Here is a 25578-nt window from a genome sequence, read left to right as displayed (position 1 = left end):
TCACCCCAGGCTTCCCTGTCCATCACCAACTCCTGGAGTTTACTCAAACTCATGTCCATTGGGTCAGTGATGCCATCCAACCATCTCATCCTCTGTTGTCCCCTGCTCCTCCTGCCTTCAATCTTGCCCAGCATCAGTGTCTTTTCCAATGAGTCAGCTCTTTGCATCAGGTGGCCAAAGTATTGGAGCTTCAGCATCAGTCCTTCCAGTGGATATGCAGAAGTGATTTCCTTTAGGATGGACTGGTTGGATCTCCTTGCAGTCCAAGGGACTCTCAAGAGTCTTTGCCAACACCACAGTTCGAAAGCATCAATGCTTTGGGGCTCACCTTTCTTTATAGTCCAACTCTCACATCCATACATGATTACTGGAAAAACCATAGCTTTGACTAGGTGGACCTGTGTTGGCAAGGTAATGTCTCTGCTTTTGAATATGCTGTCTAGGTTGGTCATAACTTTCCTTCCAAGGAGTAAGCATCTTTTAATTTCATGGCTGCAGTCACCATCTGCAGTGATTTTGGAGCCCCTAAAAATAAAGTCTGCCACTGTTTTCCCATCTATTTGCCATGAAGTGATGGGACCAGGTGCCATGACTTTAGTTTTCTGAATGTTGAGTTTTAAGCCAACTTTTTCACTCTCCTCTTTCATTTTCATCAAGAGTCTCTTTAGTTCTTCTTCACTTTCTGCTAAAAGGGTGGTGTCATCTGCGTATCTGAGGATATTGATATTTCTCCCAGCAATCTTGATTCCAGCTTGTGCTTCATCCAGTCCAGCATTTTGCATGATGTATTCTGCATATAAGTTAAATAAGCAGGGTGACAATATGCAGCCTTGATGTACTCCTTTCCCAATTTGGAACCAGTCTGTTGTTCCATGTCCAGTTCTAACTGTTGCTTCCTGACCTGCATACAGATTTCTCAAGAGGCAGGTCTGGCGGTCTGGTATACCCATCTCTTTCAGAATTTTCCACAGTTTATTGTGATTTACACAGTCAAAGCCTTTGGCATAATCAATAAAGCAGAAGTAGAAGTTTTTCTGGAATTCTTTTGCTTTTCGATGATCCAGCAGATGTTGGCAATTTGATCTCTGGTTCTTCTGCCTTTTCCAAAACCAGCTTGAACATCTGGAAGGTCACGGTTCACGTATTGCTGAATCCTGGCTTGGAGAATTTTGAGCATTACTTTGCTAGCATGTGAGATGAGTGCAATTGTGCGGTAGTTTGTGCATTCTTTGGCATTGCCTTTCTTTGTGATTGGAATGAAAACTGACCTTTTCTAGTCCTGTGGCCACTGCTGAGTATTCCAAATTTGCTGGCATATTGACTGCAGCACTTTCACAGCATCATCTTCCAGGATTTGAAATAGCTCAATTGGAATTCCATCACCTCCACTAGCTTGTTCATAGTGATTCTTCCTAAGGCCCACTTGACTTAGCATTCCAGGATGTCTGGCTCTAGGTGGGTGATCACATCATTGTGGTTATCTGGCTTGTGAAGATGTTTTTTGTACAGTTCTTCTGTGTATTCTTGCCACCTCTTCTTAATATCTTCTGCTTCTGTTAGGTCCATACCATTTATGCCCTTCATTGAGCCCATCTTTGCATGAAATGTTCCCTTGGTATCTCTTATTTTTCTTGAAGAGATCTTTAATCTTTCCCATTCTATTGTTTTCCTGTATTTCTTTGCACTGATCATTGAAGAAGGCTTTCTTATCTCTCCTTGCTATTCTTTGGAACTCTGCATTCAAATGGGTATATCTTTCCTTTTTTCCGTTGCTTTTTGCTTCTCTTCTTTTCACAGCTATTTGTAAGGCCTCCTCAGACAGCCATTTTGCTTTTTTGCATTTCTTTTTCTTGGGAATGGTCTTGATCCGTGTCTCCTGTACAATGTCGTGAACTTCCATCCATAGTTCATCAGGCACTCTGTTACCAGATCTAGTCCCTTAAATCTATTTCTCACTTACACTCTATAATCATAAGGGATTTGATTTAGGTCATACCTGAATGGTCTAGTGGTTTTCCCTACTTTTTTCAGTTTAAGTCTGAATTTGGTATTAAAAAAATTGTACACTTTAAATGGGTTAATTTTATGATATGTGACATTTTTTAAATGGGAGAGCTGGATAACCGCCATCTCCTCAAGGTCCTTTGGGAATGTAGGATTTTATTCTATAAAAAGTCTACTCTTAGAGAAGGGCAAAGTTCACTAACCCCCAGGATTCCCCAACAGCCCCGGGCCCACCTTAGGGAAGAGCCACCAGCGCAACCCAGCGTCCAATTCGGGCTCGGTTTGCATAGACACGCCCACTCACCCAGCCAGCCCCTGCTTCCGCGCCCCCACGTGTTTTGCGCAGCCCCGTCCCTCCACGCCCTCGCTGGGGCTCTCCACAGAAGCCAAAGACGGAAGACTTGAAGAGACCTCATAAATAATACATCACGTCAGCGGCTAGTGGGGCGGGGCTTCGACGCGCCTGGCTGAGTCAGGGTTATGAATAATACACATTGAGGCGGGGCCTGAAGGAGTGCGCGTGTCGGGGCGGAGTCCGGGCACGGAAGTGGACGCCTCTGGGGGCCTTGAGAGGTGGGGCCATCCATCCTTATGAATATGCAGAAAACAGGGGCGGTGACTGCGGGCCGTCTTCGGCCTGTAGCGCTGTGCGGCTAGCCGCATTCATGAATAATGCAGCACGTCGGCGGGCAATGCGGCGCCAGCCCAGCCCCTAGGGGGCGTGGCCAGCCGCGTTCATGAATAATGCAGTGCGTCAGCGGGCGGCGGGGTGGGGCGTGGCCGGCGCGCCGCTGGCCCAGGAGCCGGGAAGCGGGGGGCGGGGGAGCGATGGTCGCAAGATGGCGGCGCTGAAGGAGGATCGGAGCTACGGGCTGTCGTGCGGGCGGGTGAGCGACGGCAGCAAGGTGTCCGTGTTCCATGTGAAGCTCACCGACAGTGCCCTGAGGGCCTTCGAGAGCTACCGCGCCAGCCAGGTGAGCGTCGGACTCGGCGCGGGCGTCGGGGCGCAGGTCGGCCTCGCGCGCCCCTCTCCGCGGCGTCCTGGCTTGGGGGTGCGGGGTCCGGCGTCTGAGGTGTTGCTCGCGGGTTTCTGGGCCAGCGGGCCGCGGGGTGGGCGCATGTCCCACTCGGAGAGCGGGGAACCTCGGCTCGGGAGGCGACCCTGGCTGGCGGCCGAGGGCGGCCGAAGGGCCAGAACTCGCGCGCCTGATCCGGGGGGCGTCTTTGTCGGCACCTGGAGGCGTCCGGGGCCTTTCCGGACTCACCCGGCACCTGGGCAGGAACTAGTTTTCTCACCTGACCAGGGGAGCGGGTGGAGGTAGCGCTGTCCGAGCACAGGAGGTCGGGGGTTAGGACTTCTCTGTCTGGCTGCTTGGCAGGGAGACTGGTAAGGATGGCTGACTGCGTTCCCGGGAACAGCTTTTCCGTCTAGGTCACTGGCAGGGTGGGTCAGTGGGTCACCGCTGTCGGGGCGCCTCTAGGGTCCTGTTCACTTTGTGTGGGGAGGTTCTGTCTGCGCTTGGGAGCCGTCTTTGACGCTTTCCAGGGAGGCTCCTGGAGTTGGGTTCACTCTTATTTCTTGGGAAGGGAAGTTTGGGCAGAGCCTGACAGCGTTTCCCCAGTTCCTCAGGTGACCCTGAACCGCTGGACACCTTTAGGAAGAGGGAGTCTTTCTAAGGGGGTGTTGCTGGGGGTGGGAGTTGCTGGCTTGGAGTCTTTCCTAGGCTGGGAGCCTGGGGTGGGCACCTGGGGAGGCACTCTGGCCACTGCACCTGCCCGCTGACTCTCACACTTCACAGGGGCCGATTTGGGCCCTTCTGGGGAAGTTGGAGGCGTTTCAGTTCTGCCACCTGGCCCACCGGGGGAGGGGGTGTTGGGGATGGGCTTCTGTGCACCATCTCTCTAGGCCTGACTGGGGAGCACATCTGGGCCCGTGGTCAGAAGCTGCTTCTTCCCATTTCTGTTTGTGTCATGGCGCCCTCCTCCTGTGTTGGGACAGAAGTTGCAGGTGTCCAATGGTCAGGTCCTGAGGGGAAATGGTTGGGGGGGGTCCTTTTCCTCTTTGCCTGGAAAGTAGGGGCTTCATAGCCCGTGGTTAGGGGGTTGGGTCTGGTGTCAGGTTCAGGGAGGCCCTGCCCTGTGTGTACGTGTGTGTGTGTGTGTGTGTGTGTGTGTGTGTGTGTGTGTATACTGGGGATGGGGGGGCCTCGGGCGGGTTAGGAGAGAGACTAACTAGGAAGGAATGCGGCTTTCTTCCTGCCCTGGGCTTGTTCGGCACCATTAGCTAAGCCCGGAATTTCTTTCCCTGTTTTGTTCCCAGTGCCCACCCTTCCCGCCCTTCTTCCCACTTTGGGGGGCAGTTTCCTTCCTGTCCTCGTGTCTCGGTTTCCCCTTCATTGAACTGGGAATTCGTCTATTTTGGAAGAGCGAGTGCCCACCTTGTCCAAAAGGGATTCCCCCAGGTGAGGCTGGGGTGCCTCTGCAGGTGAGGAGGGGGCCGGATGGCCAGCTGGAGCCTCCCTTCCTTGTGGAATCCCAGCCCAAAGTCTTTTCCCCCTGGGCAATTCCGACTCGTTCTGCGGGAAGGTGGGCTTTCCTCGAAACAGCTGGGGGAGAGCTCCTGCGCCGTGTAAATAAGGTGAACTTGGCACCTGGTCACGGTGGCTTGGGAGCCCCGCCTTCCCTGCCATGCTGCCCTCCCTGGCTCCAGTCGCCCGGAAGGCCCGCCTGTGCGTCCACCTCATGCTGTCACGCTGCTATTTTTAATTTAGGGTGTTGGTTACATCCCTTAAGCTGGATCTTCCTCCTGTGAGGGTGAAGGTATAACTGCAGACTCCAGTTCGTCCCACACAGAGCCCAGCTGTGTACGTCAGTATTGGTCAGCCAGAAGGGGCTCCCTCGCAGAGCTGCTCCTGCAAGTCGGTCGTGTTAACCTGACAGGTGGGGCTGAGTTTTGGGGGTGACTCAAACTTCCATTTTTCTCAGAGGCTGACAGGTGATTTAAGTTTCTTGGCAATTTCGTAGTTAATCCTACCAGACGGGCAGTGTCGTGGCCTGAGGTAAGCCCGGGGCAGCGCGGTCATTCGGTGTTCCTGGGTGGTGGGCACGGGAAGGTGACCTGATGAACCTGTGTGCCTAGAGCTGCGTATTGGCTCTTAGCACAATACATGTTTTGTTGCATCCCCATTTGTACGACCGTCACAGTTCAGCGTTTTCTCTTTTCTAGCACTGCGACTACGTGGTTTAGCAACTGCAACCGGTGGAGAGGGAGGGTTTTCACTCTTACTTTATGTTGTCTGTGTTGTACTTTATGTTGTTACTTTATGTTTATGTTTTACTTTAAGTTGCCCCTTGGACAGCACAAGTTTGAAGTGCCCACTTATACATGGGTTTCTTTTTTTCACCAAACACATACGATAGTACTAGGTTGGTTGACTCTGCAGATGTGGAACTCAGGATATGGAGAGCCGACTGTAAAGTTTATTCAGGATTTTTGACTGCTAGGGGCTTGGTGTCCCTAACCCTGGTGTTGTTCAAGGGTGAGCTGTAATGGCAAAGAGGTCTTACAAACTCAGATGTGGCAGGGGACTGGCGAGGAGCTTCCTTCCAAACTTTCTCTGTGGCTTCCAGGAGCCTGTAATCCTAGCTGTTGGACTAGCCCAAGTAGGAGTCCCTGACAGCTTCCGTCTCTCGAGGGGTCTGGAGTCTGAGCTGCCTTTGTGTAGACCCGGTGACCAGCCTGGAACGTGGTGGAAGGTAAAGGTGAAGTCACGTGTGGCTGCCACTGTCCACACTGGGGTGTCGGGCAGTCTAGCGTGTGTCCCAAGGCACTCCCGTGGCTCTCCCTTTTTGCTGTGATGGGTTACTTCCGGGAGAGAAGAGAGAGGACGTGTAAACACAGCACATCACTCCAAGGTCACATCATGGGTCTGTTCAGAGAAGTGTCCCTGACAGTGACTCCGACGATGCTGGGGCACCTTCCTCGATCACCTGGATATTTCATCGTCAGATTTGATGGATCTGTTGCTGAGTGATCCTTTCCTCTGCTGGATTATAAGTTTCTTAATGAAGAGGAAGATGATGTTGTTTAGGGAAAATTGAGGGCTCAGGGAAGGGCCCAAGAGGCCTGCGAATTGGAGCCTGTCTGGGTTTGAATCTCTGCATCTCAGGTGTACCTGCATGAGGCCTTGGTTCTGTGCCTGACCCCTCCCAGTCCAGCTCCTCCTCCTCAGAGCATCCCAGTGGCTGCTCCGGATCCTTCTTCTCTTCAGGATTATGAGTGTCCCAGTACCTGAGCCCTCTTAGCTCCTAATCCCGCCCTCAGGGTTGGGGTGTCTCAGCGCCCAACCCTCTCTGAGCTCTGGATTCTTCTCTCGGGACTGTGAAAGTCCTAGTACCTGAGCCCTCCCAGCGGCCAGTCCTTCTCTCCAGACTCCCAGGATCTCGGGCCCTGCCCTCTCTGAGCTCTGGCTTCTCCTCTTGGGGCTTTTGGGATTCTTTTGGCATGTGCGCAGCCCTGATCCCTCACAGGTTCTCAGCACTTGGTGTGGGGACCCAGGGCCGGTTCCCACCTGGAGGTTTGAGCAAAGACTGTTGCTGCTGCTGCTGCTAAGTCGCTTCAGTCGTGTCCGACTCTGTGTGACCCTGTAGATGGCAGCCCACCAGGCTCCCCTGTCTCTGAGATTCTCCAGGCAAGAACACTTCAGTGGGTTGGCATTTCCTTCTCCAGTGCATGAAAGTGAAAAGTGAAAGTGAAGTCACTCAGTTGTGTCTGACTCTTAGTGACCCCATGGACTGCAGCTCACCAGGCTCCTCTGTCCATGGGATTGTCCAGGCAAGAGTACTGGAGTGGGGTGCCATTGCGTTCTCCGAGCAGAGACTATGGGAGGCTATCTTCCTGAATCTGATTTGAGTGCCTGGTCTGTACAGGGACACCGTTCAGGGGCTAGATGTTTACCAGCAACCAGAATGTGTCCCTAGTCTCTCTAGCTGGAATGCTAGAGGCAGGGGACAGATAATGAACAGGGTGGCACCGAAATCGGCATAAAGAGCTTGTCAGCGGTCAGTGTCAGGAAGGAAATAAAATGGGGCGGCGTGAAAGGCCGCTGATTAAGAGAGGCATGCTTAGGGCATGCCAGAGCTGAGGTCTGCCAGGCGAGGGGTCCCCAGGGAGGAAGGGGTAGGGGTTCCAGGCATGGCACATATACAGGCCTTGAAACATGAGGGGCTGGGGAGGGTGTTTGCTGAGGGTGGGGGCTGGGGGCTAGGTAAAGGGGTGGAGGCGGCTACAGGGCTCTGTCCTGGGACGGGCGTAGGAAGAGGGGCTCTGCAGCAAATACCATAAGACTGTTCTGGACTTACACTGGGGGCTGCTCGCCTGCTGCTAAGGGGCTAGCTGCGTGGGCCTCAGCTTGGACACCAGTGGCAGGAGGAGCCTTAATTTAGCCTCTGCTCCCCTCCGCCTTGGTGAGGCCCCAGGAGGTGGGTTTGTCTCCCCTTCCTGGGGTGGGGCACCCCACTTGGCCCTAACTGGTGGTGGCTTCTTGCCAGCCATGTCTGTCTGTCAGATGGGCTGTCTTTAGGAATAGCGACTGGCTAAATTCGCTGCCCCTCCTGGCTTCCAGCCAGGTCCCTGTAAGCCCTTTGTCCAGGCACATAGTATCTTCTTGACAGTCTTGGCTGGTAGACTAACTTCTTGTTCACACTGTTCTTTGTGGGCAGTTGAGGCTCTGAAGGGCAGTGTTGCTAGCTGAGGTCCCTTGGATTGTCCTCACTGGCCCAGGCTGCCTCTCAAATTAGGAGGGAATTTGAGCCACTGGGACCTAGCTCTGAAAGGGAGTCCCACTGTGGTCTCAAGTCCTTATGAAATGCCAGCATTCTAGGCTCCTGGGAGTGTTGGTGACGTGAGTGGCCATGCAGGTGCCTGAAGTTGCCAGCTTTGGCTGTCCCGTGTCCCCTCTCCTTTGAGAAGACCTGCAGGTGATGACCAGTGCCTATGGATCATGCCCCACGTGCTGGCGCTGGCCTGAGCTGTACACGTGACTTCATCTTGTCTCCTGGCTGTCAGCCCCAGGTGGGGAGTGGTTCCTATTGCTCAGATGAGGACACAGGTCAAGACTCCTGGAGGCTGAGTCTCCTGACGGCATCTCGCAGCTGAGATGGGCCAGGAGTCGGGCACCTGGCTGGAGGGCAGTGACGCGGTGTGTGGCCTTGAGCTTTGCCCCTCTGAAGGGTGGGGAGTCCCTCCCAGAAGGCGCGTGCCTCACAGGTACTGAGGGGTGTGGGGCAAGTGCTGGTCATTTCTGTGGTTAGCCTGTGAGGCTGTGTGTGAGGGGCCAAGCCCCCGTTGGCAGCTGTGACCCTTGACTGGGTTTCCGGCAGCCATTCGCCATGGTGACTGTGTGTAAACAGTCGTCGGCTCTCGGAAACCCATCCTCTGTTGACTCATCGGCAAGGCCAGAGTTCATCACCCTTGAAGTAGTTTTGACATCATACCCGGATTGTGACATCTTGAAAAACAAGACTGCTTCTCCTGGTCCCAGATCAGACTCTGGTTTTGAGAGAGCTGCCTCTTTGTGGCAGCAGCCCTGCTCGATGGGCCCGGCTCTCAGTCCCTCCTGCGCCTTGGGGTTTGCCTCCCCTGGGTTCCTCCTTTGTAGGGCCTCGCTCCCTTGCTCTACCTGTATGACCTTCTTTTTGGTCTTTCTTCTCGGTGGCTCGCGTGACCTGGAGTTGTCTGAGATGTCATCTTTTGCAATCCGTGGCCACTCTGCAGTCACCCAGAGCCCAAAGGGATGTGTTCTAGAACAGTCCCTCCAGAGACAGCCTCTGACCAGTTGTGCAGTAGGTGGCACAGACAGCCGCGATGTGCATTTCTGTCCGAGCAAAGCATCCAGGGGGAGAGCTCCTGTCCCCGCACCAAGTGGCTGCGCTGGAGTCTGATGCTAATTATATCCTCCTAGCTGGGCCCTCCCTGGCCACACTGAGCTGTGGCTCCTGGCTGAGTCACCAGGCCAGAGGGGGGTGTTGGTGACTTGCCACAACCCCTCCAGAGGGGAGGGGGCCCTCACGGGTTTGGGAAGTTTGTGGGGTCACTGAAGTGAAGTGAATGTTGCTCAGTCGTGTCTGACTCTTTACGAACTCGTGAACCACACAGTTCATGGAATCCTCCAGGCCAGAATACCGGAGTGGGTAGCCTTTCCTTCCCCAGGGGATCTTCCCAACCCAGGGATCGAACCCAGGTCTCCCACATTGCCGGCAGATTCTTTACCAGCTGAGCCACAAGGGAAGCCCAAGAATACTGGAGTGGGTAGCCTGTCCCTTCTCCAGTGGATCTTCCCGACCCAGGAATTGAACCGAGGTCTCCTGCATTACAGGCAGATTCTTTACCAACTGAGCTATCAGGGAAGCCTTTTGGGGTCACTGAGCTCCTATTTAAAAGTGACGTGGGTCAGAATTTCTTTCTTTCTACCATAAAGCAGTATAGCTCAGTGATGAATGCTAGTGATTCGCTGTTCCCATGGGCTGTGTTGACACCTTGGTGCCCTCCTCTTTCTTGCATCTAGGCACTGAGGTATCACAGTGGTGTTCTCATGTAGTATTCTTTTAATTTAAAATGTTATTGTTAAAAAATACTTACTTTTAGCTGTGCTGGGTCTTTGTTGCTGGGCACGGGCTGCTCTTTAGTTGCGGCTTGCAGGCTCAGTAGTGAAGAGGAACTAAAGAGCCTCTTGAGGGTGAAAGAGGAGAATGGAAAAAACTGGCTTAAAACGGAACATTAAAAAAACTAAACTAAAAAAACCCCCAAAACTTAAGATCATGGCATCTGGTCCCATCATTTTATGGCAGCTAGAAGGGGAAAAAGTGGAAGCAGTGACAGATTTTAATTTCTTGGACTCCAGAATCACTGCTCAGTAGTTAACCACTCAACCACCAGAGAAGCCCCTTACATAATCTTAGGTCTCAATTCTTCCCCAAAACTGTATGAGCTTTTTTTTCCCCTTTAAATCACAGTGCTAAGCTTTGCTTTTTAGTGGCTGCGTTTTCTCCTGCAGTGCAGACTCTGAACAGGTCTGTAGTCCTCCGGCGTCACACCGACCCTGGGGGTTCCCAGGTGCCTGGAGCCTTGCCCTCTGTCCTGTGCTGAGCAGGGCTGTGCAGAGATGCAGAATTGCAGAGGGGCAGAGCCGAAGCTCGCAGGTGCTGAGCAACTGAACTCTTGTCTGGCGAAACCGAGGCACAGGAGGGACATGGGCTGTTTTGTGGTGTTGGACTGTCAGCTCGGTCAGGCATGGGGCAGGGGAGCCTGGGGGTAGAAACTTGGATGCCTGAGCTGGGGTCCCCTGGGGTCAGGCGGGGGGACACACGTGGAAGTACTGGGGCTGCCGCCTGCGCCTGGTTGGGGAAGGTGCACGTACCTGACCCCTCCTGATTCTGGCCACGGAGCAGAAATGCCTTTGCGGGCCTGGCTCGTTGTCGTGCTTGAGGTAGGTTTGTGAGAGTCAGCTTTTGCAGGGCTTTTAGAGACGCTGGTGGTCACCTCTGGAGTGACTCTTGGCAGGGGAGGAAAGGCAGCTGTGGCCCATCCAAGAGCCGCTGCAGGTCTGCGGAGGGTAAACGATGAGGGGGCGAGGTGGAGGACGTGTGTGTGGCCCTGGCAACGGCTGCTGCAGGGCCTATGTCTTTCTGGGTTGCTGCCTTTGTCTCAGGGTGTGGATGTCATGAGCTTCTTGCCAGAGTCCTACCGAGTGCAATTTAGAGGTGGTTTTGGATGGATGTGACAGCCATGGAAGCCAGCAGCCTTTCTTTTCTGGTTCTTGGATTGTGTTTGTGGCTCGGGGGCAGCTGGGTGGCAGGTTTCCTCGATTGTGCTGGCTTTACCAGCTCCTGGACAGTGGATGTTCTGGATGCTGGGAGAGCCAAGGCTGGGCCCTGGACCTTAGACAGCGTTTGGGGGTCAGTGTCACCTCTAGTCAGCTTCCTGGGCAGACAACAAGTGGGCTATATTGTCCACGCACAGAGAACATTGGGTCAGGGGCCCAAAACCTGCTCAGCACTTCCTAGGGTTCCTAGGCACACTCCTGAACAGGCAGTCCTGGGGTAGTTCAGCCTGCCTTGGCCTGCTCTGCTTTCAAGAAATTAATAAGCTGCTGGTGACTGAGGGCCAAGGTTAATGCTCAGTGTCGTTGGTCCATCATCAGCGTCCTCCTGGTAGGCCTTCAGCAAGGGAAATTGAGGCGCGGCACGGGGACACCTATCCCGAGCGTGTGGTCTCCCAGTACCTCTGGTTTCTACAACCTATGCCTGTCGGGAGGGTGTCAGCTCCTCGTGGTTTGCCTGGCTGCTCTGTGTCCATCTTAGATATGCCGGGAGGATGTCCTCACAAGGAGGTGTCTCTGTTGAAGGAGGCTCCGCGATGGGATCGGGTGGCCTGGCTCCAGCCAGCTCCTGGGCTACTGGCTTCTTCCCCAGCCTCAGGTTCCCTGGTTGAAGCCACCCCTGCAGGTGTACTGGCCTCCCAGATCAGGCAGGTGAGGCACATGGACGCTGAGCACCCCTGCCTCCCCCGCTGTGAGTGTGCATGCTACGAATGACTGAGAACGTGAAGGCCTTCAGAGTATAAAACACTGACTTCTTTGTCTATACAGTCAAAGATTTTTTTGTAAAATGAAGAATGGCAATTAAGTGAATTTCCTCGGTCTTTTTGAGCTATGTTCCTGCGCCTGGAAGTCCACCACACGGTGTTGGAGGGAGCTGGGCCCCCTCGTGCCTCCCTCTTCTTGGTCCCCTCTGTGGTCTCGGTGGACAGTGGTGGTGGAGCAGGCGGCGAGCAGAGCGCAGCTGGAGTTGAGGGGGGCAGGAGGGCATGACCAGGTTTCTGGAGACACGCGGGCTGACTGCCAAGCCCTCTGGGCTAGTGGCTGCTGATGGTGGAGCGTGAGGAGTCAGGCCCAGAGTCCGGGCTGTGGTGGCTCTGTCTTTGCCTTCAGGTTGTGCCCAAGCGTGTGGCTTTGGGGACTCACGCGAGGGCAGCCTCGAGGGGTCACACCTCCCTCCATTCGAAAATGCTGGTCCCCAGGCGTGCTGCAGGGTTGGGGAGTGCTCTCCCCTCCATCGGCAGCTTGGCTGCGTGTGGCCCTGGCAAAGGTGTGTCAGAGCCGAGCAGTGAGGGCCCACCCCTGCCCTTTCCTGGGCCCTTTGGCTTCTTTCTGGGCAGGAGTGGCAGGACACGGGCATGAGGGCCTGAGGAGTCCCTGGCCTACCTCTCTGCCCACCTGGCTGCGTGCCCGTGGCCGCCATGTCCTGTTCATTAGACGGATTGAGTTGGCTTTGCCCTGCAGCCTCCGCATCCCTGTGGGGGAGGCCAGCGGAGGGCTGGGTGAAGACGCGGGAGGGAGGGAGAAACACGGTGGGGATGGGCAGGAGGTGCCCTGGGGGGGGGTGCAGGGCACGCGAAACCCCATGGGGAGTACCAGGAATGTCTGCGTGAGGTCTGAGAGAGCAGCTGAAGTAGGGAGGCTGGGAGTTGGGGGGCAGCTGGAGGAGGTGGGGGTAAGAGGTGCCTGAGCCGGAAGCTGGGGTTAATTTCGTCATCCAGGGAAGCCCTGGGTGAGTTGCTGTGGCTGCTCTTCTTTGTGTGGGTGTAGATGGCTGCCACCCCTTCCTGGGCTCCCTGTGGAAGTCTCAACCCCATGGCTGACTTCACTCTGTGTGTGAACATTTTCCCCCGGGGGCTTCCTCCTGTGACAGGCAGGACTGGGGGCAGGTTGTGGTCAGGGAGGCCTTGCCAGTGCTAAGACGAGTCAACCCCAGTCTTAAACCTGGGACCTCTCAGAGCCTTAAGATTCTTTTTTATTATTGTTCACATAGCATACATTTGCCATCTTAACCATTTGCAAGTATGCAGTTCCGTGCCACGAAGTACATTCACATGACTTTGCAGCCATCACCGTCGTCCATCTCCAGAGCTTGTTCATCTGCCCGTTTTTTCCTCCCTCAGCCCCTGGCGCCACAATTCTGTTTTCTGTCTCTAGGAGCTGCAGTTCTGTTGTCTGTCTCTACAAGTTTGCTAGGCTTCCCAGGAGGTGCCAGTGGTAAAGAACCCATCTGCCAGTGCAGGAGACTTAAGAAACGCTGGTTTGATCCCTGGGTTGGGAAGATCCCCTGGACAAGAAAATGGCAATCGACTCCAGTCTTCTTGCCTGGAGAATCCCCATGGACAGAGGAGCCTGGTGAGTAGACATCCTCACCAGCACTTGCTGTTTTCTCTTGTTGGTAGTAACCATTCTGACGAGTGAGAGGTGGTCTTCGAGCCTTTAAAATGCACTGAGATACTTGTGACTCTTACGAGAGCTGCAGTCTGAAGGGCCTCTGGTGCTTGCTGAACCGTTGATAGGCTTAGGAGTTCCCTGGTTGAGGTGGCAGAGAGCCTGGCCCCAGCAGGACAGGGGCGTGTCGGCACCCACACTTGAGGTAGGCTTGGGCTGGCTTCAAGAGCTGCCCGGGTGGTGCTAGTGGTAAAGAACCCCTCTGCCAGTGCAGGAGACACGAGAGATGTGGGTTTGATCTCTCGGTCGGGAAGATCCTCCCTGGAGGAGGAAATGGCAACCCACTCCAGTATTCTTGCCTGGAGAATCCCATGGACAGAGGAGCCTGGCGGGCTACAGTCCACTGGGTCACAAAAAATTGGACACGACTGAAGTGACTTAATACATACACGACTTCAAGGCCTGCCTGAGGGACGCGCTGGAGCAGGGTCACCCGGGAGCAGATGACAGGAAGGGCAGGGAGAGCAGGTGCGGCCCGCCCTGAATGGGAAGCTGTGGTCAGGTGGTGCTGACAGTGACAAGGCAGGAGAACAGTGGTGCGTGGAGATGGCAGCGACCGTGCGGGAGCCTGGGCCAGTCAGGACCTGCATCACCTAAGTTGGGAGGGCTAGTAAGTACCTTGGGTGATCTTCCCTGGTTGGCTCAGGCAGTAAAAAAATAATCTGCCTGCAATACAGGAGACCCGGGTTTGATCCCTGGGTCGGGAAGACCCCCTGGAGGAGGGTATGGCAACCCACTCCAGTATTCTTGCCTGGAGCATCCCATGGACAGAGGAGCCTGGTGGGCCACAGTCCATGCAGTCGCCAAGAGTCAGACACAGTTGAGCAACTAACACTTACAAGTTTTCAACTCTTTCAACTTAGGTGGTCTAGAAAACCTGTCGGGAGGGGGCAGGCAGGGCGGGGTGAGGGCCAGGGAAGGGTGGGAGTGTGTGTGACATGAGGCAGCCCAGGCAGCTCAGCTCTCGGCCACCCTCTCCACTTCCTGCCCTCCCAGAGGCAAGACTTCTGTGCTACCCCCTCCCCTCAACCCAAATGGAGGTCCTGAGCTCACGTGACAGGGAGGGGCTGGGCACCTCCCTACAGGCACCTGAGGCTGCCGGACCCTTCCCTGGTCCTGAACCTGGATGGGGCAGAATCTGCTGTGCTTTTGTGAGTTTAGCAGTTCGTGACCCATGTTGAATCACAGGGGGAATGCTTTGGAAAATGGGCTGTCTTCCAGGTGGGAAGCGGCCTGGAGACCCCAAGGGCCTGGAACTGCCCTTTGTAGGGCGCTGGGCAGGTGCAGGCTGGGCCTCAGCCTTCAAGACCTCCAGTGCTTTTGTCCCCACTCCTGTGCTTGACCTGACCTCAGGGCCTGGGTGAACGTGCATGGGGAGGGGAAGAGGAGGAACAGGGTGCTTTCCTGCACCCTGTGGGCAAATCCCGCCCGCTTACCTCTGGGTGGTGGGGCTCTCGCAGGGGAAGTTGGGCCCCCTGGCTGGTCCTGCTTCTGCCTCCCCTCCTCTTGCACGGTGTGTGTGTATGTGTGTACATGTGTACGTGTGTATCTGTATACGCGCGCCTTGGCCACACACTTTTGGTTCGCTCGGTCTAGGGAAGGCTGCTCTGAGGGGCCCATGGGCCATGGTTGGGGTGACCACCTTGTCATGTCTCCTTCCTGGTGAGGGTGCCGCTGGGGCCAGATGCACCTTGCCCTGTCCCACTGCCCTGAGGAGGGTAAGTAGGCCAAGAGGTTCCTTTTTCCTTTTCCCTTTAAAAAGGGAACGATTTACTTACTGATTTATGACCGTGCCATGCAGCTTGTAGGATCTTAATTCCTTGACCAGGTTTCTTTTTCCTTTTCCCTTTTTTAAATTGACTGACCGATTGCGACGCCGACAGGCTTGCAGGATCTTAGCTCCCCAACCAGGGATTGAAGCCGAGCCCTGGCAGTGACCAGGTCCTAACTGCTGGTGGTGGTGGGTGATGGTTTCGTTGCTAAATTGTGTCCGACTCTTGGCGACCCCAAGGACTGTGGCCTGCCAGGCTTCTCTGTCCATGAGATTCCCCAGGCAAGAGTATTGCAGTGGACCTCCATTTCCTTCTTTACCACTGGACTGCCAGGAAGTTCTTCCCTTTTAAAAAAATACTGATTTATTTGGCTGCCTTAGTTGTGGCGTGTGGGATCTTTCCTTTCCATTGCAGCTTCTGGGATCTTGAGTAGCAGCGTGTGGCAGTCTGGTTGCTGACCAGGGGTTGAACCGAGGCTCCCTGCATTGGGAACACAGCCTTAGCCACTGGATCAGCAGGGAAATACTCCGCCCGGCTTTTTAAAAAGTGACTTATTTATGTTTTACTTAACTTCTGTGGTTGTGCTGGGTCTTTGTCGCTGAGTGTCAGCTTTCTCTAGTTGCGGTGAGTGGGGGCTACTCTTCTTTGTGGTACCCGAGCTTATCTTGTGGTAGCTTCTCTTGCTGTGGAGCGCAGGCTCTGGGGGAGCGGGCTTCGGCAGTTGCAGCGTGCAGGCTCAGTAGCTGTGGCTGTAGGTCCTAGAGTATGCTGGCTTCAGTAGTTGTGGCCCACGGGCTTAGCTCCCCAGAGGCGTGTGAATCTTCCTGGATCAGGGATTGAACCCATGTCCCCGGCATTGACAGACGGACACCCATCTGCTGCACCACCAGAGCAGTCCCGCGCCGCCCCCCCACCCCGCCGTCTTTCTTCAACAGTGCTTTTTGGGGAAGTGCAGCTTCCTGCTGTGGCCTTTGCTGCTCTCCCTGCACCTGGAGGGAGTGGCTTAAGGGTCCTGGGGCCACGCCTCCACCAAGGGGAACACCCGCTGAGCCGGGTGATGGCAGCCTGCCTCACCCGGGCAGAGTGGGGGCAAGCGCAGCTGGGTCTGGCCCGTGCTGGCTGGTGCCTCCCTGCCACCTTCTCAGGGTCCTGACGGTGAGCCTGTGCCACGCCACCCTTCGGCTGCTCCCTTTGCTGTGGGATTGGTGGTAGAACTCCCGGGGCCCCTTTCTGCCCGTGAAGAAGCTGAGTCTGTTGTGCCCAGTGTTGCAAAACCAAGGTGCCGGCAGTCTGCCACCTTGTTAGGTGAGCAGAATCAGAGGATGCCGAGGACGTACATTGCTACGGCATGTTCCTTTTTCCAGTGCCAGCCTTAGAGTCTGAAAGGAGGGTTTGTAAAGCAAGCTTTATTGGGATGCAGTGGCACTGTCTGTGGCTGCTGTCACACGTGAGAGGCAGTTTTTCCATCAGGGACTGTCTGGCCGTCAGAGCCTGAGATGTTGACCCTCTGGCCCTTTACGGAGGAGGCCTGCAGTGCTGGGTCTGGAGTGCTGGGATGGGTGTGTTAGCGGACTGTGCTGTCCTGGGGCGAAACTCAGGCCTCGGCCCCTGTGCTGTTGGGTGCGGCCCCGTGAGCCCCGGCAGACAGCTTGGTGTTGTCTCAGGGCTAGGCCCGTGCTTCAGAGGGTTCTTTTGGTCCAGCCCCCCCGTGTCATGAATGGGAGTGTCTAGAGAGTGGTGGCAAGCCTCAGACCCGACGGATCCACTCAGGGCCTGCCTGTGCTCCCTGTTTCGCGCAGACTGCGTGCTTTCCGCCCCTCGAGGGAGGCGCTGACTTTCCTGGTGGCAGCTTTCCTCAAGCACAGTGTCAGGCTTGGCACAGCTTCCAGTGGGCCTGGCCTTTTTGTTTGTGACCTTCTGGTGAACTTGGGAAAACATAGCTGCGCAGCCTGGGTGGGAACAGCTGTGCATGAGTCCCTGGGAGTGCGGGGGTCTGCCTCTGATCCGAGTCAGGCTCTGGCGGAGCCCCCGGTCCCTCTGCCTCACCTCCTTGGGTGTAAGGCCGGGTTGGTGTCCAGCAAGGGGTCAGTTGTTCACACTATTTTCGAGCATGTGCTACCCGGCCTGAGGAACAGTCAGGTAACAGTGGTTTCACATGAGTCCCTGGTGTGGAGACGGTGGGCACCAGGCGTCTCCTGCTCTCCAGGAGAGAGCTCTCACCGGCGGGCCCACACTGTGTCTTTGGTGAACCTTCCGAGCTTCCTCAGTTCTGGGCCAGTGCCAGCTGTAGTTAGATTCTGATGGGCGCCATCTGCAGGTGATACTGACCTAGATCCCGGAGAAGGCCTTCTCAGGCAGGCCTTTGCTAAGGGGCTGTGGTTTCTGGGTTCTGTTCACAGAAAAGGCATGATTTTGCCGTTATCTGGTAGTGTCACTTCTTCCTTTTTAGAATTGGATGGGACTGTTGAGCTGCTGCAGGACGTGCAAGGGTGGTGTAGGGGGTAGTTTGAGGGGAGGGGGCTGTCCAGGGGGGGATGATACGGTCCAAGGGGGGACACCCCAGGGTGGAGAGACCGCCGAGAGATGTCTGAGGCGGGGGCAGGCCGCAGCTAGAAGGATGTGTTCCTTCCTCCCCTGGTTGTACTATTTTTGGTATTAGACGCTCACAGATGTCTGCTTGTTCCAACAAAATACGCTCAACTCACAGTAGATCTGGCAAGCGGGACAAGGACAGCCAGCCCTGGTGGCCTGTGTCCAGCTTGTCTCCCGCCTGCTCAGGGGAGGGCACCAGGCCCCTACTTGCTGCCTTTCCGAAGCACAGAGTCCTGCTAGTCCAGGGCCGTGTGTGTAGAGATCTGGCGATCTGGGCCAGCTTCTCCCGACAGGAAGTGGAGCTGTGTTAAGAAGGATTCTGAGGTGGTGTTTGGCTTCGAGTGTGGGATGAATGGTACGTGGCCCCTGGCCCTCCCTGGGCTTAGCCCTGCAGTCTGATGTCTCTGTGGGGAGGGCTCCTTCTGTTATTGAGTGGGTGAGGTTAATAACTGACCCCCCCTCCCCCGCCAGGTGAGCTGGGCCATGAGAGTGGGGCCAAGAGTGGAGTCTCCTAGTGTGTGCATAAGAGCGCAGGGTGAGGCTCACGGGCTGTCTGCAGAAGGCTGTCTGCAGGAATGCAAAAGTACAAGGCTCTGGACTCCTTGTCCCTCATCCTGGGACCTTCACACAGCTCCTGCCACCTGCCTCTGCTGCTCCTGGTTTTGGTCTCTTATAGGAGAGTTCAGAGGCCCAGACATTGTGTGACAGGAATTGCCAAATAGGTGAGCTGCAGGGCATAGCTCAGCCCAGGTGAGTGGCTGGCCTGAGTGCACGTGGTGTCTCTTCGCACCTCCTCCTTGGAGCTCCTGGTGCTGCTGTTTCCCAGAGCTCAGCCGTTGGAGAGGGAGCACCCAGGGTGGTGGCTCTTACTGCATAGCTCAGTGGGGTAGGCGAACTCAGAAGCACTGAAGCAGGTCCCTGGAGGACGCGTGGCCCAGGCCTGGGGCAGGCAGCAGGACGCCTCACACCGGCTGAGCTGGGGCTGCTTCTGAGCCAGCCTGGCGCCCTGGGTTGGCGGCCTCCGGCCCCACGTTCTGGGGGGCAGCCGCAGGGCTAGGTGCAGAGGTTCTGGGTGTCTGAGCGCCGCCCTCCATCAGTGAGGGCCAGGGCAGGAGACCAACTGTAGAGTGCAGTGCCCGAGCCGGCCCAGGAGGAGGGGGCTGACTGGTCCTCAGCTTAGCCCCCTGCAAGATGGGGGTCGTGTTGTGGGGGTCTGTCCCTTCCTTCTGCAGAAGTCAAGGCCTGAGGTATCTGAGACGGAGGCATTTTCTTCTCTGCTGGAGCTCTAGGCCAAGAGTCTCCCACATGCCAGCCTTGTAGACCTCAGGGAGGCCTGGCTGCTGGGCTCCATAGGCCTGGCAAGCTGGCCAGTTCTGGAGGGAAGAGGGTTGCTGCTCCTCTGAAAACCGGATGCTAGGATTGTGGGTTCTGGAGCCTCAAGTTGCTTCCCTTTCCGGCCCAGTCATAGACGAATGTGACAGAAATCAGATGTGCACCTCAGCTTCACGTAGGCGTTCGGGAGGAATCCTGAAGTCTGCGGAAAATTTAGGGGAAATTTAGAACTGCGATCCCCGTGTCATCATTGTCACTCAGGATGTGCTCTGAAACTTGATAACTCGAGAGAGTCACACGACGGCATTGAAAACCAGAACAAGAGTGGCGTTGGCCTGCCCATGCGGGCAGACCCCTCCGCAGGGCGGCTGGCCTCCTGCTTCTCCGTGGCTCCCAGGACTGCCCCTGCGTGTCTGCACAGTGGCCGAGCACCTATCTTCCAGGGCCTGAGGTGAAGCAGTGTGTGTGTGTGTCCTCTGCACACGACAGCCACCTGACAAGCCCTCCCCAGGCTCTGAGACCCAGGGGAGACCCTGACTGCAAGGAATAAACCAGTGGCATATGGACGTGGCGGGTCCTGGTCAGCCCCAGGCATCTGGCCCAGAGCGCCTGTTCTCCACCTTGGGCGGGCTGCGGCCAGGCCCCAGGAGTGGCATCCCCAATTTGGGAGTGCCTGGCCCAGTGCCAGGCTGCATGGGTTCTGAGTGAAGAGCAATAGTCCTGTGGGCTCAGATTCCACCGCAGGTCAGGAGGGCTTGCTGGAGAAGGAATATTTGCTGGGACCTGTTGAAAAGTGGAGTTCCTGGGGTCAGAGCAGGGGGTAAGGAAGAGCCTCCACTCCAGGAGGCTGTGCTGATGGGAAGCCCATCCTCCTCCAGGAGAGCCAAGATCAGGGTGAGAGGCCAGAGTGTTGGGGAGGGTGGCCAGCACACGCCACTGCAAGGCAGAGGCTTCAGGAAATGGCCTGTGTGCCTGTGCCTCAAACCCTTTTCCTCTGGGTTTTTTTTTATTTTATTTTTTTGTTTTGTTTAAACTTTTTATTTTGCATTAGACAGAGGATGAGATGGCTGAATGGCATCACCGACTCGATGGACGTGAGTCTGAGTGAACTCCAGGAGTTGGTGATGGACAGGGAGGCCTGGCGTGCTGCGATTCATGGGGTCGCAAAGAGTCGGACACGACTGAGCGACTGAACTGAACTGAAGGCCGATAAACCATGTTGCCATAGTTTCAGGTGGACAGCAGAGGGACTCGGCCAAACATACATATGCATCCATTCTCCCCCTAACTCCCCTCCCATCCAGGCTGCCACATAACATTGAGCAGAGTTCCCTGTGCTTATACAATAGGACCTTGTTGGTTATCCGTTTTCAATATAGCAGTGTATACATGTCCATCCCAAACCCTGTATCTTTCCCCCAGTTTTTCCCCCAGGCAAGTAAGTCTGTGGTTCCTCTAGGTCTTCCTGGGCTTCTCCCGCCCACCCTGCAGCCTGTATTCAGAGGCCTGCTTCTGCACGTGGCCCTGCGCTCAGGGTGTCCTCTGAGGGGTATGTGCTCCTGTCGCGACGTCTGGGGCCGCGCTGACACTGTAGCAGCAGGGTAAGCTGGGCTCGCGAACTCGGGGTGGGGCCGTGTCGAGGAGGGCCGAGGTCCCGTGTGATCCCCGTGAACGGCTTTCTCGGCACAGTCTGTTCTGTCGTTCCAGGGGCCAGCATCCTGCTCCGGATCCAGGGTGCTGTCAGCTCAGCTCCCTCTGCAGGGAGAGCCCTGCCCTGGAGGCCGCGAGTCTTCCTGGTGGGGGGCTCTCCTCAGTTGCCTGTGTCTGATTCTCTCCCTTCCCCGTCCTTCAGCTCTGCCAGATTCCTTTTCCAAAAATACAAGTCCCTGCCCCTCCTCCTCCCTGGCTTTATCCCAGCTCTCACCCCAGGGTGGTAAAGTGGAGGTAAAGTCCCCACTGGGGTTGCCCAAGGCAGCAGCACGGGGCCCTGGGGTGGCCGCTGCCCTGAGCTCTCAGACCACTGCTCATAGCACTTGCCCTGTGGCGGGCCTGGGCCTGGCCTGTGATGCTGACTGTAACATTTTTCTTTTTTGGCTGGCTTCCCTTTTTACCAAATAAAATCATCTGTTAGTGGTGGCATGCGGGGTCTTGTTGCCTGACCAAGAATCACACCTGGGCCCCCTGCTTTGGGAGCACAGAGTCTTGGTTGCTGGACCACCAGGGCCGTCTCTGTTTATTCATTTTTATGTTTTCATTTTTGTCTGTGCTGGGTCTTCGTTACTGTGCAGGTTTTCCTCTGGTTTTGGTGAGCGGGGGCTGCTCTCTAACTGCAGTGGGGCCCCTCATTACGGTGGTCTCCTGTTACAGGGCCTGGGCTCTAGGGCACTTGGGCTTCAGTAATTGAGGCTTCCGGTCTCCAGAACACAGGCTCAATATTTGTCGCTCATGGGCTTTGTTGCTCTGCGGCATGTAGGATCTTCCCGGATCAGGGATTGGATTCTGAGCCACCAGGGTAGCCCACTGTTTATCTTTATTCATTTATTTGCTCGCGCTGGTCTTGGTTGCAGCCCGTCAGGACCTTGGTTCTTCGCTGGGGCGCATAGGATCTTTAGTTGCAGCACCTGAAGAAACACAAGCTGGAATCAAGATTGCCGGGAGAAATATCAATAACCTCATATATGCAGATGACACCACCCTCACGGCAGAAAGTGAAGAGGAACTCAAAAGCCTCTTGATGAAAGTGAAAGTGGAGAGTGAAAAAGTTGGCTTAAAGCTCAACATTCAGAAAACGAAGATCATGGCATCCGGTCCCACCACTTCATGGGAAATAGATGGGGAAACAGTGGAAACAGCGTCAGACTTTATTTTTCTGGGCTCCAAAATCACTGCAGCCATGAAATTAAAAGGTACTTACTCCTTGGGAGGAAAGTTATGACCAACCTAGATAGCATATTCAAAAGCAGAGACATTACTTTGCCAACAAAGGTTCGTCTAGTCAAGGCTACGGTTTTTCCTGTGGTTATGTATGGATGTGGGAATTGGACTGTGAAGAAGGCTGAGCACCGAAGAATTGATGCTTTTGAACTGTGGTGTTGGAGAAGACTCTTGAGAGTCCCTTGGACTGCAAGGAGATCCAACCAGTCCATTCTGAAGGAGATCAGCCCTGGGATTTCTTTGGAAGGAATGATGCGAAAGCTAGAAACTCCAGTACTTTGGCCACCTCATGCGAAGAGTTGACTCATTGGAAAAGACTCTGATGCTGGGAGGGATTGGGGGCAGGAGGAGAAGGGGACGACGGAGGATGAGATGGCTGGATGGCATCACCGACTCGATGGACGTGAGTCTGAGTGAACTCTGGGAGTTGGTGATGGACAGGGAGGCCTGGCGTGCTGTGATTCATGGGGTTGCAAAGAGTCGGACACGACTGAGCGACCTGATCTGATCTGATCTGAGCTGCGCTAGACGGCCAGGGAGTCCCTCAGACCAGCTTTAACGCGCCACTTTATAAAGCAGGTGATGGGCCACCCTGGCGGGGGCCGGGAAGTCCTGCTGGGTGGCCTGTGCCCTGGGGAGTTGGGGCCAGCTCTGCCCAGGAGCTCGCGGCTGTTGGTGAGATTCTGGCCTCATGGGGTCCCGGGCAGTGTCCTCCCACTGCCAGGGTGCTCCAGCCCCTTCCGCCTGCCTGTGGTGGAGGCACCTCAGATGGCAGCCGTGGGGCGTCTGCGTGGAGCCCGGTATCATTCCCAGTGACCAGGCTCCTCCTTGGGCATCGCAGACCTCACCAGGCTGCTGAGTGCTTTCCCCTACTTTCGGGGCTCTTGGATTCTGCATTTATGGGCCCAGAACCTCTTCCCTCAGTTGGTTCAGAAGCAGTTTCCTTGCGGAGCGTTGACTGCGCCGGGTGCCCTGCATCCGTGCGCCTCTGTCCTGGAGATGTGGGCTTTGGCGGGTAGTGTCACTGCAGTTGGTCTTCCTTCACTGGATGGGTTTTGGGAAACCCCGAAAGCCGCTGTTTAGGGTCCTGACATGTCCTTGATGAGACTACAGGTTTGCACCTAATTTGGCTGGCTGCAGGGTTTTCCGTGGTGGGGGAGTCCCCATTTGCAGGGTTGGCTGAGGCAAGCTCACTGTGGTCCCAGCTGCCCCAGCGGCCTGCAACACCCCTGTCACCAGCATGCCACGGGGCAAGGCTTGCTGCTCACGAGGGCCTCCGTCTGGAGCAGGAGCTGCAGGCCTGCACCCCGCCCTCCCTGGGGGTCTGTGCCCCTTGCCCCTACACCCTGGATGCCCTCTGTTCCCTGCTGACTCCCTCCTGTCACACCACGACTCACGGAAAGCGCTCTGTCAGCATAGATAGCACTGTGGTCATGGCTCCCGGAAGCCTCTCGGCACCCACAGACACAGGGCCTGCCTTGTGTTCCCATGGCCCATCACCCCGGGGTTGCTGTGTCTCTTCTCTGGGTCTGCTGCTTTCCTGGAGCCCCGTACGTCATTGCCATTGGACGGGGTGTGGATCCTTAGCGGGATACCCAGCCGCGTGATGGGCCCCTCCTGTCCTGCAGAGCTCTGGGGTGTTTGGTGGCCTAACGTGGAGTGTCTGCCACCTGTTAACAAACCCCTCATCTTGGGCAGCTGGGGGGTGGTGCCGCTTATGGCTGCTGGGGACCCTTGCGGGCTGCCAGCTGTGAGTCACGGTTCCTGGGGTCCCGCTGCTGAGGCCCCAGCGTTCTCTCCTTGGCTGCCCAAGGCTTTCTTTGAAAATCTCCTGGGGAATTCCCTGGTGGTTCCATGGTTAGGACTCTGAGTGCTCACTTCTGGGGGTGTGGGTTTGATCCCTGATCAAGGAATTAAAATCCCGCAAGCCTGTGCCATGTGCCAAGGAAATGTCTCTCTGGTGGCAGTGCCCTTGCTGCCTCTCCTCCTTGCCCACTGGGAAGTACCCTCCTGCAGCCCTGGGCGCGTCCCAGGGACAGAGTGCATGAGAGGGCCTGGCGCCCACCAGGCCTCTGCCACGAGCCTGTGCATTTGGTTGGGCCCCTCCCCGGATCAGCGGTTCCCACCTCTGTTTGCTCTTCCACGGTGCAGCCAGCCTTTCGACATCAGCCAGGTGTGTCAGACAGACCAGTGGGAAGTGCCTCACTCCCCCGGAGCACACCCTGCTGAGCACTGAGGCCCCTTAGGTCCCACCCCAGGACTCCAGCTGAGCAACTGGCATGTACCCAAGACGTTTGGCCAGCCTGACCACAGACTCGAGGAGGGCTGGGGGGTGCTCTGCCAGCCTGTGGGTTGTACCTTGCTCCCCACCACCCCTCCCCTCCCCCAACAACAGCTGACTTGCCTTAAAATTTTTTTTTAATTAATTTATCTTATATTAATTATTTATTTTTGGCTGTGCCTAGTCTTCATTGCTTTGCATGGGCTTCTTCTAGTTGGGGTGAGCAGGGGCTGCTCTTGATTGAGGGCACTGGGCTTCAGTGGTTGCATCGCGCGGGCTCGGTAGTTGTGGCTCGCCAGCTTTAGAGCTCGGGCTCAGAAGTTGTGGTACATGGGCTTCGTTGCTCCACGGCATGTGGAAGCTTCCTGGACCAGGGATCGAACCCGTGTCCCCTGCATTGGCAGGCAGATTCTTATCACTGCGTCACCAAGGAAGTCCAACAACTGACTTGCCGCCTCTGTGCGTGTGTCCCAGGACATTCCCACGTCCTTTGCACACCAGCTTGTCTTATTCTTCCTAATTTTATGGCAGTGCTGGGCAAAAAAACCTCTCATTGTTTTCTTGCTGACTTCTGTGTTTTAGCTACTTGCACTGTCGTCTCAGCCTGTACCGTATTCATCACCTTTTCCTGTTGGGGTGCGTGTGTCTCTTACTGGGGCTCACTCCAGTGTAGATTGACCTCAGCAGCTCTCTCACAGGGTGGTGTGCTGTCTGCTCACCAGGATGGCATTGTGGCATGGTCACTCCTCCCAGGAGTGACCCATCACATTCTTGACAGAACAAGATCACCTCACCTGCTGTGAGTTTTGGCCTGGCTGTCCCTGCGAGCAGTGTGTACTCATAGGTTTTTCTCTGGCGAGTCAGATGTGTGAGGTTGGAAACCAGCTGGCCATTTGTCACTCTCTTAAGTGTGACCATGGACCCAGCTGGCTGATGACTTTGAAGCACTTAGACTGTGTTGTTAGGCTCGTTTTCAGGGTCTTGGCTTTCCTTGCGTTTATCTCTGTGACATATTAGTGGAAAAAACATGACGGTGGATTGGAAAATACTACATGCTATATGAGTCCTGTTGGTTCCCAAAGTTACTCCATGTATGTAGAGTGTTTGAGCCCATGCCAACCTCAGGAGACGCCAGTGGTCAGTTAAGGGGACTGTGCCAGGCCGTGGGAGGTGTGCTGCCTGTCCCTGGGCATGGTGAGGGCTCTCCGAGAAGCCTGGGCCCTGGTGCCAGGCCAGCCTTGACTGGGATGAGGATACACTATCCATCAGCCCCGACATGTCACCGCTTCCCCGAAGGGAGCCGTGATTTCCTCATCATTTGGTCCTGCAAGGGTGG

The 25578-nt window shown here is 55.7% G+C and overlaps 1 protein-coding gene across 1 annotated transcript in view; it reads left to right on the top strand.

Annotated features, from left to right (window-relative positions):
• The first annotated feature begins 2806 nt into the window (after window positions 1–2806).
• ELL (elongation factor for RNA polymerase II) overlaps window positions 2807–25578 on the top strand; it is a 79324-nt gene continuing 56552 nt past the window's right edge. Inside the window, exon 1 of the mRNA XM_027548305.1 lies at window positions 2807–2978. Within this exon, the coding sequence (XP_027404106.1) occupies window positions 2844–2978 (135 nt within the window). The 5' untranslated portion in view covers window positions 2807–2843. The remainder of the gene's footprint in view (window positions 2979–25578) is intronic.

This window comes from Bos indicus x Bos taurus, chromosome 7, assembly GCF_003369695.1.
Source record: "Bos indicus x Bos taurus breed Angus x Brahman F1 hybrid chromosome 7, Bos_hybrid_MaternalHap_v2.0, whole genome shotgun sequence".
In the NCBI taxonomy this organism is placed as follows: Eukaryota; Metazoa; Chordata; class Mammalia; order Artiodactyla; family Bovidae; genus Bos; species Bos indicus x Bos taurus.
Note: the sequence above shows the minus strand (reverse complement) of the source record. Positions and strands in the feature narration are given on the sequence as shown.